The sequence below is a fragment of the Pteropus alecto genome, unplaced genomic scaffold (genome assembly GCF_000325575.1).
Source record: "Pteropus alecto unplaced genomic scaffold, ASM32557v1 scaffold101, whole genome shotgun sequence".
In the NCBI taxonomy this organism is placed as follows: domain Eukaryota; kingdom Metazoa; phylum Chordata; class Mammalia; order Chiroptera; family Pteropodidae; genus Pteropus; species Pteropus alecto.
Window position 1 is genome coordinate 8,118,969 of NW_006432945.1, and position 17,038 is coordinate 8,136,006.

The 17,038-nt window shown below is 40.5% G+C and overlaps 2 protein-coding genes across 17 annotated transcripts in view; one reads left to right on the forward strand and one right to left on the reverse strand.

The window, feature by feature from the left end:
• SMG7 (SMG7, nonsense mediated mRNA decay factor) overlaps window positions 1–8,702 on the reverse strand; it is a 62,545-nt gene extending 53,843 nt beyond the window's left edge. For 5 of the 10 annotated variants that reach the window (XM_025043863.1, XM_025043860.1, XM_025043862.1 and 2 more), the window contains exons 1-2: window positions 8,427–8,593; window positions 6,537–6,611 (exon numbers count right to left, since the gene is read on the reverse strand). In XM_025043863.1, coding sequence (XP_024899631.1) covers window positions 6,537–6,611; window positions 8,427–8,455 — 104 coding nt within the window. In that variant the 5' untranslated portion in view covers window positions 8,456–8,593. Of the gene's footprint in view, window positions 1–6,536; window positions 6,612–8,426 lie in introns of all 10 variants that reach the window. The other 5 variants (XM_006907750.3, XM_006907747.3, XM_006907748.3 and 2 more) reach the window with 2 other exon arrangements.
• A 135-nt stretch (window positions 8,703–8,837) lies between these two features.
• NMNAT2 (nicotinamide nucleotide adenylyltransferase 2) overlaps window positions 8,838–17,038 on the forward strand; it is a 138,920-nt gene continuing 130,719 nt past the window's right edge. For 2 of the 7 annotated variants that reach the window (XM_015586213.2, XM_025043865.1), the window contains exons 1-4: window positions 8,838–9,316; window positions 9,522–9,886; window positions 10,498–10,592; window positions 11,162–11,293. In XM_015586213.2, the coding sequence (XP_015441699.1) occupies window positions 11,267–11,293 (27 nt within the window). In that variant the 5' untranslated portion in view covers window positions 8,838–9,316; window positions 9,522–9,886; window positions 10,498–10,592; window positions 11,162–11,266. The other 5 variants (XM_025043867.1, XM_025043869.1, XM_025043868.1 and 2 more) reach the window with 5 other exon arrangements.

Genomic DNA, 17,038 nt, shown 5'->3' on the forward strand with positions numbered 1-17,038 from the left:
GCTAGGGCAGTTGGTTCCCATCAAAAGGTAAGGAGATATGTGGCACAAGTAGACGAGGGTCATTTAATGGAAATTTAGGGCCAAACTAAGGAGTTTAGGCAAGGGTAGCCATATACAAATGCTTTTCAGGAATATTAATATAAAAGCACTACAAAGACTAATTGGCAGGGGAACAGGTACTGGGGAGTTGAAGAACCAGAACTTGTTAAACGTGTAATCCTTTGTTATTTTGTTTAACACTGACAGCAATTTTGAGATCGATGTTCCATTTTAAAGAGAAAGAAATCAAGACCCAGAGATAATGTTAGTTCAGAAACAGAGAAAGTAGTGGGCAGTGTTTAAAGCTCAAAGTTAATGTTTTCTTGTTGCTACTTGTGAGAACTGCAGGCAAGGTACCGGCTGGAAGACTGTATCAACAGTATAGGTATGAAGCTGACAGCACTAGAAGTGAAGACTATGAGACAATAAGGTAACATTTCCAGAATGGTGAATGTGTGGAAGAGGGTGAGGAAAACTGGAAGAATCAAAATGACTGCAAGGTTTTAAACCTGCGTGGGAAGAATGGCAGCAGCAATGAGGAAAATGAGAGAACAAGAGGAACGGGGTGAGAAGAGTAAAGATTAAGTTTACTTTTAAGAGTACTGAGTTTGTTATGAGAGAAAGACTTCTATAATTAGTAATGTGCAGAAGGCAGAGCTGCAAAATTATCAGAGTAGTCAGTGCCAGAGGCTAACCTTCAGACGTTACACACAGCTAAAACTTATACAGTGCTTACTATGTGACAGAACCATTCCCAGCACATTTCACATTAACTCACTTGATCTATGGGATAGATACTATTTTTCCAACTTTTCAGATGTGGAAACCGAGGCACAGAAAGCTTAAGTAGCTTGCTCAAGGTAACAGGGCTAGTCAGTAGTAAAGCTGTGATTTAGATCCAGCCAATTCTGCCCCACAGACCATGTTCTAAATCACCATATTTAACTATGCTTGGTAATGTACTATTTTATGTTTATAAAATCAACATATTTTATAATAGTTTAAACCTATTAAAAAGTTTATAAAGTCTCTGAATGGCAGGTATGATATCGTACATCAATTTGTCTCCCTAGGACCTACCACAATGATTTATATTAAGAGGATGCATGATAGATTTTCAAATAGTGATATGATGACTGCTAAAGTCCAACAAATGAATGTGATTTCTGAGGAAAAGCAATGTTGAAAAAAGAGAAAACAGTGGACGAGGGTTATGCCTTCCTTTTTGCCACTGGTGAGGTAAGGTGGACCAGAAAAACAAAATAAGCAGCGGAGTAATCAGAGTCACACTCTCAGTGCTAAAAACAAAAGACAGAGCTCAAGACCCTCCCATAAGGCCCCTGCATATGTATCACAGCAGCTATGAACCATGTGGTAATTACATATCTACTTGTGGGCCTGGTAAAACTACTTGGGGGTGTATTCTCTTTTTATCCCCAGGGACCTGGACATACATTGGCCCAAAATGAATGTTTATTGGTAGGATGAATGGACAGATATAAGAGAAAGGAAAACAAATGTGCGAACGTACGTGAGAGAGAAAGGAAAACAACCAGTGATAAATTTGGCCCTTAGGTCTTTGGCATCCTTGGAAATATCAATTCCAATAAAGTGCTAAGGAAAAAGAGGAAGGACAGAGCTTAAAGGGAAAACAGGAACAGGAAAGAATTTTTAAAAGAAAACTGAGGTTAGTCCTCAAAAAGTAAGGCTAGTAAAGGGAATAATTAAAAAGACTAAAAGGAGAGAGACAGCACAACTGAAATAAGGTTCTGGAGGAATGGTGTGCAACAGAGAACACAGGTAAAGGAAGGGATTCGGCAGGACTCCATTGAACCAACCATCAGGTCTTCAGAAGTATCATTTCCGTATCTCTACTTCTCTGTCCATAACCTATCTTATCTCAAAAAAAGACTTAGTAAGGCTTGGCCATAATGTATTAAATGGGACTGAATGAAATTTTTAAAAATGTATTTGGAGTAAAGGAGCTGTAAGACGTTCCTCCTGTCTGAAATGTCAATTTGCCCAATATCCACTTTTAAAATTCTCATCCACCCTCCAAAACCCAGGTCAAATCTCACCTCCTCCAAGATACCTTCCTCACTCACTTCCACCTCTGTTGGAATAAAGATCTTCTTTCCTGTATTTACACAGTACTTCTGTTTCTCTAACAGCATTTACCAGTTCATTTGCTATTAGTTACTTAAATGTTTTTCTTCAGTATCTTTGAGTTTCCCACTGGCAAAGTCCCCATAACTGTGCTCAGCATATGTAAATATTATATAATTGCCAGTAAAATAAAACACAGATTTAAAATACACTGAAACATGTACAAGTTTTTATGGGTAAAGTCTACACATGGTAACTAGCCTATTACTATCTAAGAGGAAACTGATAAGAGAAGCCTAAGAAGTAATCTGTGGCTTAAAGGAGAAAAGAAAATTGAACCCATGCTATGCATGTATATCTTCCTATATATTTTCTAAATCAATGGTTCTCAACTGAAAGTGAATCTGTACCCACAATGAACATTTGGCAATGTGTGAGAACATTTTCGGTTTTCACAAAGGGGGAAGAATGATGCTGGCATCTAGTGGGTGGAGGCCAGAGATGCTGCTAAATAAACATCCTAGGATGCAAAGGACTGTTCCCCACAACAAAGTGTTTTCTGGCCCAAAATGTCAGTATGTGCTAAGGTTAAGAAACTTTGTTCTAAATGAAGCAGAGAAGGAAACAAACAAACAAAATTGCTAGTCTACCTGAGACTCCTAAAGTTTTCTTAAACAATCAGTAGTCACTCTCCCAACTGAGTAAAAATTGGGTTTAAGGGAGGGTGAAAACAATCTTCCTAAGCAGCTCCACTTACATGCTAAGGAGAAAGGAATTGGTTACAAGTTCTCACTTACCATGTGACATGTTTGCCAAAACTCTATCTCTGTATTGTCCTGTAACTGCTGATTAAGTTTTCTTAGTTACAATCTCCTAGACCATTGATAAGTCTACCCACAATAATTCAGCCACTAAATTAAAATATAGCTCAATTACAAAACTTAAATGGCAATGTGTGATGACCATCTGCCAAAATATCCACATACAGACAAATAAGCCACTATCTGAAAGAGATCTGCTTAATAATTTATTCTCTGAACAAGATCAATCAGTTAAACTAACCCACCTAAACTTTCAGGTACTCATTCACGCCACCAATAACAAAAATGTGAAAGGCTGGCCAGGATTTAGGATGTCGTTGGAGACTGCAAATATTTCTCCACTATAAAACAAACTTTTTAAAACTCTGAACCACCTGACACTCCAAAACCGCCTCATGTCTGTCTAGAGCTTACTATACAACATAGCTTAAAAAACAAAACAAAAACACAGCAACTGCCTATTCTACCATGAAGGTAGAACATAACGCTGTTAGAAAAGCAATGAAACATAGGCTAAGACAGGAAGTATACATTTTGAGTCCAACTGAAACCACAAGGGAAGTAGAAGTTAACTGCCAAAATAATTTAGCCAGTCAATATTCAAGCAGGTAAAATGCTATTAACACCGTTAAAACAAAAAAAATAGCCTTATAATCCTCAAAACAGCATCATTTTTTTTCAAACAATTTTACCATGTTTGGCAAATCAGCCACGTTTGGCTGCTTTTCTAGGACCGAAGCTATTTTAAATCCTGTACAATGAGGTGAGAGGGGGACAAATGGGCCAGGGGGAAGACTTCTTGAACATGTGAATTAATATCGGTACGTACCATAGGATTTCCTGGGACAGCAAAGACCCAGGCCAGCTTCAATAGGCAGAACCTGGAGACCACCCTATTTAGCATACCTACTCCTCCTAAACACTCCCACCAACTTCCCTGTTCCTCTCCCCAGGCTAGGATAAGGGTCTGCTTACTTTAACAGCCTCAACTCCCTTTGTCTCCCTCTGTCCCAAGATTTACAGGGACACATTTTATCTTACAGCATATTGGGTATTTCAATTCGTATCTAAATGACAACCATTTTTCTTCTGCCTCAGAAAATAACCTTGTGGCTATTATATTATTCTACCTCTAGTAACAAAGTTTCTGACAAAGAAGTGTGCCACTGGAATGCAACCTCTTCACTAAGAGGTATAATGCAAAAAACGCTCTAACTAAAGGGACAATTTGTAGACCTTTCCTGTAAGGGGACTGACTAATACCAAGAACCCACTTCAGGTGGAAAAACCTACATCATAGAAAGAAGTTAAACACAAAAGGAGACTAGTGAAGAAAGGAAGATAGTTGGAGGGAGTAGAGTATAAACAGTTGGTTCCCACAAGGACAGCAGATGTCATTCAGTGGCCCTTGTGTCACCTTTTATAACAGGATTTGACCTGTTTGACTGCTATTCCCTATGGCTATGATTACTTTCTCATCTTCCAAAACAACTTCGTTGATGTCTTCCCTGTGGTACTTCAGTACCTCCCCAACCCCTGTTTTTCTAAATATGATATGTTAATTTCCATATTTCTATTTTTTTCAAATGCTATTCTACGAAAGCATGAAATTATACCTCACTTCCTATCTTATCTATGGCCTATCTTCACCCTCTCCCACCCTTTTCAAATGAACTATATTCAATACACCCTTTTCTTTTACTCAACAGAAATGTCAAAGTCTTTTAAAATTTCCATTTTGTCATAAATCAAGAGAAAATACTGAATTTTTTTCAAGTTGGGTAATAAATTTCCAATGTCAGTCTAGAACTCTCATATTTAAGACCATTTCTTATTTTATAAAATCTACGTATTCTCAACTTATTCATCTGGATAGGAGTCTTGTCAGTCTATTTCTTTTTTTATATGACATTTCCCTTCTAATAAAAAAGTTTCATTCTCCTTTCTTGCCCAGGTCACCACCTTCTTTCCCATACAGAGAATAGTTTTTTTCCTTTTATCTCTGCTTTATTTCTGTAACTCAAGACTAATTTAGTCCACTTGATGTTGAATTTCTTCTCTTTCTTTGTTTTACTGATGCTTCTTACCTAATATTATCATTTTTTACTCTTTTGAAACTGCCACCTTGCTTCTTGGATTGCCACCATTCCACCATTTCAATACTGAACAACCCAGTTCACTTACTCCTTAACAAATTAATTCAGCTGAGACAAACTAATTTTCATCTACATGAGGGAAGATCTGTAGTCATGCAGTTTAAAAACTGCCCAGTCATGGTCTTACACCACTGACAAAGGTAGGCAAGAAAACTCTTCCTGAAGTCAAGGTCACAAAGAATAACTGCTATACCCCCAACTGCACTCATTCAGCAATATCCAGCATTGACCCGGAGCCGTTTATAAAAACTAACAGTTCCACTTTCATCTAACAAAGTGAACATAATGCTTTCCCGAAGACATTCTCTGGTCTCCCCACAGCAGACTTAAAATACAACTATTATCTTAAAAAAAAGAAGAGAGAAATTGGGGCTGGTGTAAGTCTGTTTTTATTACAAAGACTTGTCCCAGACCACTGTTAGCCATGAAGACTTATTTACTTAGGATAGATGTGCAAGATTGGCTCCCAGGAATCTCTAAACGGACTCCAAGTCCTATGCCTGCTCAATTTTACCTGTTCAACTTTAGCTGGAAAATATAGGTTATTCAAACATTGTGTTTTCTCCCTTCTTTTAAGAACTAAATTCATCTCCAACTGTCACTATGATGATGTCTTCCCGACCATGCTGACTTACAAAATATAAGATATTAACAAAGAAGGCTCTCAAAGCCAACTAATCTTCCCATTAAAATTATATTACTATTCTCACATCTGCTTTTCATACCTTTCTAGTCCCACTGACACTGTGACCTTATTTCTGGGCTTAACTGATCATTACACTATACGGGTTCATCTTCTTAATATACAAATGTGAATATGTGAATTCTGTTCTAAACAAATCTCAGATTGTCTACTGTCTACCCGTTTTAACTATAAACTATGGATCATGATAATCGAGACCCTCTCAAATATGGACTCCTTATAGCAGGCTTTCCCTGATTATCCCGTCTGTATAAAATTGCCCATCTTTATGTTGCTTTATTTTTTTCCCCTAGTACTCATCACCACCTGGTAAATATTAATCTGTTCATTTTGTTTTCCATGATATCCTCAGTGCCTAGAATATAGTAAGTTCTCAACACATTATTTGCATAAAGAATGGGTAAACCCAGACATGTTGCACAGTACAGCTGATTTGCAGTTTAAAGACCTACATTTGAGTTACACAACTTCCACACACCAGCTACCTGATCCTCAACAATTCTAACTTCTTTGGGCTATACTTTCCTCATGTGTAAAAGGAAGGAATCGCACTTAAAATAACCTCTAAAACTCTATACATTTTTCCAGCTGCATCGCCCTATGTTGTTGTGTAACTGGACTGAATACCTCCTCTGTTCCCCAACCCTCTTATCCTACAAATCTCTGCTCAGTTTCCTTCCATTTGGATCCCTCTTTTTTTGCAATCCATACCTGTCAGAATATTGTTTATTCTTCAGGTCCATTTTAAGTGTCGTTTTCTCCTTGAAGACTAACAAACTGTACACTCTGTAAGAGGAATGTGGAGTTCTTAGTTTTCTATTCTCAGCAGCTAATACAACGCCTTCCATGTAGGTGATCGACAAAAGGACTGGTGAAGAGTGTATGAATGAGCAAATGAGCAAAGAAAGCTTTTCCTGAGTCCCCCTAAATGCTCAGGTAATCTCTTGCCTTTGGACTCTTATAACACTTGGCATCTTTTATGATACTTACCATCTTTACTCTGTGCTATTATGTATTTACTTGCCTAATGTATACTAAACTCAAAACTAAACTCAAAACTCCTTAAAATTAAGGACTGTCCTGACAGTTTCCATATCCCCCCTCTACAGCATCTACCATAGATCTTTGCCATGGTTGTATTTAAGTTTATCTGACATATGAAACGATAGATAAGGAGAAAAAAAGGATCCTGATATACAGATATCATTCTAACTACCCTATAGTCATTGGGCACGCATGTTGTGTGAATCCTGTTCCTGTTAAACTCAAGCATTCAACCATAATTCAAAGATCTCATTATTCTCTCTTCTCCACTCTGCTTAATAAAACTCACTCCTTTCAAAAGTAGAAAAGCCACCTCGACGTATCACTACATATCTTTCCTTGCAATATATATGTAGGGACCCACTCACACATCAATAGTTTCACTTCGCTAAACAGCTAAAGTGACTTTTCTGTTCTTTTTTGACTTCTACCCCATCCAATTTCCTCCTCCACAAGGTATGAAATCACTTTTTAAAACATCTTCCCATAAGCCTGCCCCTCTTAGTTCTGCTCCTGAAAGGTCTGAAGGTCTGAAGGTCTGAAGGTCTGCCTTCCCCTTTTCTAAGCAGTAACAACTCCCCAATTAGTCTCAGGCTCTATTTCTCTCTGCCATCAGGACTGTGTCCCTCATTTACCTCTACCTCCGAGCTCTTCATTCAGCTTCCATGGAACGGTCCTGGCTGCACAATAGCTTGGTGTCTTTTCATTCAATATGCTCTCGCCATTATGTACTTCCAACGTGTCTGCATTTTCCCCTCCTAAAATGTGTTATATCAATCGCCACCCCACCCCCATCTCATACCAGCACACTGTACCCTTGCGTCACTCTATCTCAAACATACAAGTTCCTTATAGCACTCTTAATGAATGGTATCTCCCGACTACACTGATTCTAACCCAGTTTCTACTGGTGAACCCAACCCCGGCCATTGTACCTCCCTTTTTCTTCACTTCCTCAACCATTCTCACTCTTTATGTCCCCACCCCCGCCCTGCCAACTAACTACAGGTGACATTATTCCTCAGCACTTCCACCCTAAGAATGAAGAACAAACTCTAGTTTCCTGTAGTCTCTCCCTCCCCAGCTTCCTCCCCCACCACAAACCCCAGGTGCGCAGACTTCCACCCCATCTTCTGATCATGCATCGCTCCAGCCAATCCCACACCACACCACGTTTCCCCCGCCACCAGGATCAGACTCCACACCCACCTCCACTTCGGGTCGCTGCCGCCTCCCGGGGCGCCTCCCCCCGACCCCCACAGCGAGCCCGCGACCACGGGCGCGCGCGCACATTCTCACGCTTCCCTAACCTCCTTCCCGCACCAAGACGAGCCGGCTTCGCTGGAACTCAGCCCGGCCCGCGGGGGCTAGGCACCCCTGTGTATGCCGGCTCCGCCGCCTGCCGCCGATCCTCTCGCAGCCCCCGCCTCCCCGCTGGGGAAGGAGAGGACACAGCAACTCCCCCGCCACCCCGGATATACCACCTCTGTGTCTGTTGCTCCATGCCCCAACCTTCGGCCAGCTCTCCCTATGTACGCGGCGGGCCTCGGCACTCACCGGAGATACTGCGCGCTCTGCAGGCTCATCCTCCGCCGCCGCGTCTTCCCGCGAAGCCTCTGTGGGTTTCTCAGGCTCCTCGGAGCGGCCCCGCGGCACCGCGGGTGCTGGCGGCCGCCGCCATCTTCCTCTCCTCCGGCTCCTCCTCGCTCGGCGGGGGGTGGGGGTGAGGGTGAGTGAGGCGAGAGGGAGGGAGCGGGGAAAGCTGCTCTCACTGCTGCTCCGGCCCGTGGGGCGCAGGGACACTCCGACCCGGGAGGAGGGAGGGGGAGGGTAAAGGGAAGGGGGCGGGGGAAAGAGGAGGGAGAAGCAGAGGAAGGAAGTGTGCTCCCTCTCGCGAGATTTCAGCGGCGCCGGTCCCTCCGGGTGATTTCCGACTCTCTGTAGCGCTCCCTCTTGGGATCAGCTAGTTGTGCGGCTATTGTGCGGCTGCTGAGCAGCCAGCTGGGGGCGCTTGGTGGCTTCTGGCCAATCCACCCCTCTCCTCCCGCGCGAGGGGGCAACCCCAGCCTGACTGGGAACATCGAGCCCAAATCTACCGGGGGTTACACTCAAAGTCTTCCCCCCGTCTTTCCACTCCGCTCAACTTCTCCACTTTTTGCCTACCGGAAACGCCGCCCCTTCCTCCTACAGTTCCGCCTGCCAGTCCCTCGACTCTTGTTTTCCTTCGCGCCCAGAGTGACGCTAAGGACTCCCTCCTTTTTTACAGTCCCTCCCCCTGCACGCAGGGAGATTGTTGGATGGGATGAAGTGGAGCCCAGGGAGAGAGAGAAAACCAATGGGATTGGATAAGCAGCTGCCATGGCAACTGGAGGCTTTGGTTGTATTGTCATAGTAACCAATGTATGCTGACCGGGTGACCCTCCCTTGGCGAATGGATTCCCGGGAAGGTACCCAGGGTTCCCCCTTGGTTTCCCTTATATCTTAAAGGCCTCCCCCAGAATGGGAATCCGGATAGTTCTCGTGGGCGGTGAAGTTCATTTCCTCCTCCCTTTCCCCTTCCCGCGGCCTTGGGGGAGACCCTAAGGCATTCCCCGTGGGTTTTCCACCCGCCTGAGAGCGGGAACCACCTCCATAGTTTCCTCCTATTGCCAGGCTTGGAGAGGCCGGGCCTGCGAAGAAGCAGGGCCTGAAGGCTGGCGGACGGCGGGCGGCGCTGAGCTGCGAGGCGGACGAGGGGTTTCCCCACTACTGTCTCGGGCTCTGGAAGGCGGGATCCCACCAGGACGGGGTCCCTGAGGGAGGAGAACGGCACACGACAGCCGCGATCCCTCTTCTGCTGAGGACAAGACTTTTCCCAGCGGATGACCCCTTATAGAAATCTCTCAACCCTCCCCTCCACCCCCAAACACACCCTCGGCTACCGAGCCTCCTCGGAGTTCCCAGCGCGGCCTTCCAGAGCCAACCTCCCCGCAAGGATGCCAGAGTGAGAGTGGGAACACATACTAGAAGGCTAACGAGTGAGTTTACAGCATTTGTAGAGCCGAGGTGGTGGCGAGAAGCTAACGACTGCCATCCCTCTCAAAGGCACCCCCAATGGGGCTCCCGCTTGATTATTAAAAACAGGCCGAGTTCCTCCCTACTCTCAAATTTCTTCCTTCTCCAATGGGTCTGCAGTGTTTTAGAACTTGTCATTCTGTGTCTTTTGGGGTGGAGAGGAAACGGTTGAGTAAATCAAGAAAAACCTAGATACTGGTGCGAAGTTCCAATGGAAGACGTCTAGGAAAAGGATTTCGATTAGAACAAATCTTTCTGAATGTCTGTTATGTGTATTTTATGTCAGGTAGGGGCTAAAAGGCATAAAGGATTGGGTTAATAATATGGAACGTGTGAGAAGTATCTGGAGAAGTCATCTTAATGGTTTGAAGGAATTGTCTGACGTTTTGTTAAATTATATTTTTCAATTCTTATCGAGTCTCTTAAACAGCTGTACCAAAGTACTTTAGGATGTGTAACGGTATAAAACCCTCCAGAAATATAGCCCTCATTGAATAGTTAAAATTAAGATTTTAATGGGCTATTTTTGTTTGGCTCGGTTTGGGTATCTGATTCTTGCTGTCTTCCATACTAGGTGAAGAGACTTTCAAGATCCCTGAGACCGCACTTATTAAAGGACTGGATCAATGTATATTTGGAACGTGGTGTGTAAGTTTGAAGGAAGTGAAGGTACCGGCTACTTTGAAATAAGTCCCAAAGACAGATTGTCATTAACGAAATAGAAACTGAACTATGCCCCTCTTGCTGCTGCAAGTGCCTGCTGTGATGCGGTGTGACGGTGATTGCAGCTGTACAATGCCTCTGTCGTCCCTCATTGAACCAGGGGGCCCGCCCACTCACGGGGAAGAGAGCCACCTAGTGAGAGATGGTTCTCATCTCTGATTCTTCAATCCTAAGAGCCCAAAAAATGGAGATTACTGTTACATATTACCTAAAACACCTACATTTCTTTCCTAAAATGTATTGGTTAGATTTTTAAAAATATTTTAGCCAGAATAAAAATTTTATATTATGTAAAATAATTACCCCCTTCATAATCATCATAATAACACCTTTTATGTCTGTGGCTCATTCTCCAGTAAATAGCATATGAGCACTTATGACACTCCTGATAAGCAATCTAAGAAAGTACTACTATTTTCTCGTTCTGGAAATAAGTAAATTAGGGTCAAAAAGATGAATCTTTTTGTTGTGTTGTTTATTCAATAAACATTTACTGAGCACTTATTATATTTCAGGCACTGTCCAGGGTATTATGGATACCACGATGAAAAAGACTTGGTGCCTGTCTTGAAGGAACCTACCTTCTGGTAGAGATACCAGAGAGTAGAGAAGTAATTAGGATGAAATATGATGGGGCAGTAATTAAGGTAAGAACAAAGTACTTCAGGTACACAGTTGAGGGTCAGAAATATAAACAATCTATTTTATAGCAGCTTTCCTAAGAATTTTATGATTCTTAATAGCTTTACAATGTCACTACAAACTATATAGTATAGTAACATGTACATTTTACAGATTGTCACTACAAACTATATAGTGTAGTAACATTTACATTTTACAGGTTATAAGACATTGATGCCCATTTCAAAAATAACTTTCAAAAATTAGTTGGATTCAGAAAAATTATGTCCCAGAACTTACATATTGCTTAATACACATTTCCCAATCTCATTTCTGTTTGCTGCCCCATCAAAAGATTTAAAGAATACAAGCATCTTTCTGCAATAGATTTTTTACATTTATTTTCCCCCCTGCAGATATAGATTACATCTAAATTAAAAGAAATTAAAGACAAGCTGTCTCATTTCATTTAATCCTACCCTACTTTAAGTTTTTCAGTTTGTGCCTAAGTGATTTTATGTAATAATCATAAGCTAGCAGACCTGAGTATTCATTCAACTCTCCCCATCTTAGTCTCTGAACTTCGGTTTCTTCCTTGACCAAAATGGAAACATTAGCTGTTTTAGGCTTCCTGTGACTGAGTATGTGAGTGCCTGACATACCACACTGGCACTTGATAAATGTTAATTTTCTTTTTGGCCTCTCGCTCTTTTATATCAAGCTAAAATAAATAATTTAGAACTACTGCAACGTAACATTATTTTTTGAAATAATAGTTTATCTGGTCTTTGTCTATAATACTCATAGGTATGGCTATGCACCCGAACCTATTTTCTTTCAGTGCTAGACGATAGATTTCTCTATCCATGTCTCAAGTATATAATATCAGGACACTGTGAGTCACATTCTAGAGGGTTGAAACTTAAAAAACTTTGTGTCACTAAAAACAGCCTAATATAACCACATTTGTGCCCAAGTAAAAAGAGTAGCCAGTTTTCAACCAGACACCAAGTACTTGCTGAGAAGCTTCTCTTAACATTCCTACCAAATTTACCGAGAGCTTTGGTAACCTGACAATTAATACATAGCAAGCCTCCTCCCTTTTTATAATAATAGATGTCTCATCTGTTCCCTGAAACCTTAACAAGTGCTAATTTATTTTGATATTTAGCCTACATATTCTAAATGTTTTCCAGTCGTGTATACAATTAGGTACTTAATAAATGTGCTTCTATTTTGGTGAGAAGAATGACTTATCAGTTGCAGGACTCAGGTACACAATGTGCATGAAGCTGCCCCATGCTCCCTTTAAATACCACACGTCAGACTATGGAGCTGAGTGAGTCAATCAAATGAGTGATTCATTCTCTTCAAATAGTGAGTCAGATACAAACGGACCTTTAAACTCAGGTCTCCTGTAGCTCATGATTTCTTAGACAAAAGGTCAGCAGCCTTTTCAAACAGTTTGCCAAGTGTATATTCATTTATTTACTCCTAAGAGGGAGTCACTAAGCCTGAAGGATAGTCAGGGAGCAGCAGTCCAAGATCCAAGAGAAGAAACTTCTGGTTTGGGCGGCTGTGAGATTGAAGAATGCTAGTCAAAGTTCTCTCTCCCTCTCCTATGATTCTCCTAATATTTACTAAGGAACCCTTATTAATCTTCAAGAATTTCTCCCAACTCCCCATAAGAAAATACCTCTGGGAAAGGTACCTCTGCTAATTTAATGGGCAGAGACCACCTGGAGAAGACAAGAGTAAACACTCATAGGGCAGATTGACGAATATTAAAAAGGAAAATTGAAACCTTAGTCTCTTACACTCTATGGTGTCCAAGGCCCTTGGTGTTCGTGGATCTTTTTAGTACCCCAAGCACAGTGCTACCAAGCCATCTTGGGGTCTCTACAATTAATATATTTCATGTCAAAATCTGTTACATTACCCAGAAGCTGCCATTTTCTTTTCTTAAAACACCCAACTAAAAGAAAAAAACATCTTTTAATATTTCGTAGTCTTCACTTTCCTAATTTCTGTGAGGTAGACTACTGTTTTTGAGCACAGAGAAGGTGATACTGACATTCATTGTCATAAATCCACTCTTCTTCAAAACCGTGGGAAACCACATGTGCACACACAGGCATAGACACACATGCACACCTTCTTCCTTTCCCTGCCTTTATTTTTTTACTACCTTCACTTGCAGTTCAAGTTGAAATGTGATGTAAATGAAAAGCAAAAATACTTAGGCCATACATTCATCAGTTCCAAGCATTCTAAGGGTATGTACCCAAGTACTGTTCTGCTTTGCTTAACTCTCCTACGGTCTTTTCTATTCTCAGAAAAATTCTACATATCAGAAATCTAGTTTGTTCCATATTTATAAAAATTCTTAATATCATTGGATTGCTAGGTGTAATGACACATTCCAGAACAAATTAAATAGTAAATTAATGCATACTTATATTCATTCCACTTTTTAGCTATATGAAGCTTTAAAAATTTTTTTATTTCCTGGCATAAATTTTCCATTGGCTTTCCATTGCCCTTAGACTACAGTTCTCAATCCTTAGGATGACTCGTGTGATCTGGTCCTTGCCTCTCTCTGTAATATTTCTTGTCATCACCGCTCTAGCCACCGTGGCCTTCTCTTAGGTCCTTGAGTAGACAGTGTTCTCTTCCACTCACAGCCGTTACACAAGCCGTTCCCTTATCTAGATAACATCTCCCTAGACCACTCTCTCCTTTCTAATGCTTCAAGGCTAAACTTGAACGTCTTTGGAAAAATCTTCTCTGCACCTCCTCACCCCAATCAAGGCGGCTATACCTACTGCACATTCCCATAGCACCCTGCCCTTCTTCTTCATGGCATTTGTCATACTTGTAATTTGTAATTTGTCACAGTTTGTTCAGTGTCTTTTGCCTCCAGTTGGCTGTTAAGTTCTGTAAGGGCAAACAATGTGCCTGTTTTGCTCACTAGTGTATTATCACTCCCCTAGCAGGGTGCCTGATACAAGGGGTGCTCACTAAATGTTTGTTGGTTAATTAATTTTAGGGGAGAGAAAAAATGGAAATTTGGACCACGACTTTTATATAAATGCTTTAAATTCCTGACCACCTTACTGTAGAATATAGAAGTAATGCCTAAGCAATAAGAAAAGAATTTTACTGGATCTTCAACCCATCTGGGAAATTGAAATCTGCTATTATATTTAACAAGATGAAAGTTCTAATTAAATGAAATTTACTTAGGCAATGAGTAAAGAGCATATTTGTAAGATTATGGATAGCTCATCAATTATCTCACAGCAAAGTTTCATACTTCAGTGTAGAAAAAAAGCCTTCAGTGTCCAAATCATTTTTATTTAACTTTTATGTTTTCTAATTTAAGAATAGAGGAAGCAGTTAACTCTTTTATTATGGGTAAAAAGAAAAATAGATTGCTGGGGAGAGGCTATCAGCTAAATGGAATATAAGATAGAAAGTTAGATTTAAAAATTAAGAAAGAAAGTCGAATCCAAGTATAGAACAGAAAGCTCAGTGTTCTTTGGATTTCTCACCAGAAAAGTGTTTATAAATTCTGACATTATTATTGTTATTGTTGAATGCATTGAATGTAAGTTTCTTAAGGAAAGGATCACATGCCATTTCAAAGTCAATGAAATTTTAAATTATGTTTCTGGAGGCAGGTTCTCCAAGTTCAATTATAAAATGCGTGTAACATACCTAGCAGTGTTGGGCACTTAGTAGGCACTCAATAGATGCTGCTGCTCTTATTTTGTATCTAGGGCAAATCAGAGCTTCACACACTCAAATTCACACTCTAATTAAGATAGGTTAAACTTGTTTTAAAAAAACAAACACAAAATTGTAGAATTGTATTTGTAGAGAGAGCAGTGCACAGCACACTGCCTCAAAACCATATGACTAGTTGTATTATGACCGAGTATGAATTGCCAGGAGAAGAAACAACTTTCATCGACTTACAGAAGATGTCTCAGTTCATTAGCAGTTTTAAGTTTGAGATGAGATCCAAGATCTGTCAAAGCCGAAGAGAATAAGGAGGCTTTTAGGGAGCAAAACCAGCTGCTTGTGCTCTCCCCTGTCTTCTTTCAAACCGACATCTCTGGAACGACTCTCTGGCTCACTCTCTCTCACTCTCTCACTCTATCTCAATCATTGGCTTTAAGATTTTCCTTATGGTCCCCCAAGTGATCCAATCCTTTGTCCAAAAAGACATGCATGGTTCTTCTTTGGCAATATCCCTGTGGTAGGACCAAGCCTATAGGGCGTGCCAAATACTAGAATTTTAAAATTTCCAAAATGTAGACAGCAGTGGCCTAGATGTTACAGAAGATTATTAGCTGTAGAAAGAAATTGAAATTAATTTTTTATAAATATGTGTGGGACAGCCAAATTTAAGCATTAGAGCATAGTAGGAATCCTAGGTAGAGATTGTGGTCTATAGGGGATGTTTAACTGATGATCAATTTTTATCTTTCCTTGTTCGAGACAAATCTAAATCTAAGCCAATACTTTACTTTTGGGAACCTTAATCTGCTTGTATCCTGATACTAAGGAGAAACCTTGATGAGTTATGGATCCTCTAGAACTTTAGTATTTAGTTGTTTACTCATCCTTTTATTCATTCAATCTTCAAAAATTTATTGAGAATTTTTTATGTATTTGGTCCTATGCTACTAGTCACTGGGGTGCAAATGGTATGTGCACTCTTGCTTTCAGAATTTAAAGTTTAAGGGAGAATCAAGTAAATGGGGTAGTCATAGAATGATAAAGCTGGGGTAGAGGTCTCTGGAACCATAGCACCCTGAGATCAAGTGCAGACATGCAATCAAATAATCTTATGTGTCTCAGTCAACTACAGGTCCTTCAGAATGAGATTTTGCAGAGTTTCCTTTTTCAAGTTCTATTTCCCAGCAGGAAAAAGAATATATACAATTCAACAAACCAGCAATGGCAAACCATCACTGAAACATTGAAACATGCCTGAAAGATACAAAACTATGTATATAAAGTGTAACTATAAAATAGAATTGCATAGGAACAGGTCAGAAACAGTAAAATATTAACAGTAGTTATTTCTGTGAGGTGAAGTATTTATGGGTGGTTTTTATTATATTTTTCAGTATCTCCAACCAGCCCCAAAGCAAAATAGATTTTCTTGTTTTTTTGCTGTTGTCTTATTTGGTGTTTTTTTTATTTGTCACTGTTTTTAAAGAAAGCCTAAACTATCTGCCATGTTGCAGGAGCCTGGAAGTAACACTGGTAATTGAAAAGGAGATAGATTAAAGATAAATGTAATAGCATTTTACACCTGGTGATTGAAAAGAAAGACCTTATAGGCAATTCCTAAGGTATTGCCTAAGGCTCACTGTAGTGTGATATCAGGTACTGCTACTTTTGTACAGACAAAAACTGATGAGGATGATCGTTTTTGGAATCAGTATTACTCATCCTCTAGTAATTTTGCATCTCCTGGGAACCATCACGTCTTTAAAGATGGAATGCCCTACATGGGATTCACAAAAGAATCATTTTAAGTAATAAGTGTAAAATGAAACCTTTACTTAACCTTTTTGCCTTCTCTTACCTTTATAATTCTCTTCTTCTCTTACCTCAACTTTAGGTCACACCCGACCTCTCCCAGTTTTATAACCTGCATTTATTTCCTCATTTCTCTGGAATGTAACCTGTCAGGAACATCAACATCTTTTTTTTTTTTTTTCCTATTTATGGGTGAGAAAGAAAAAGAGGCA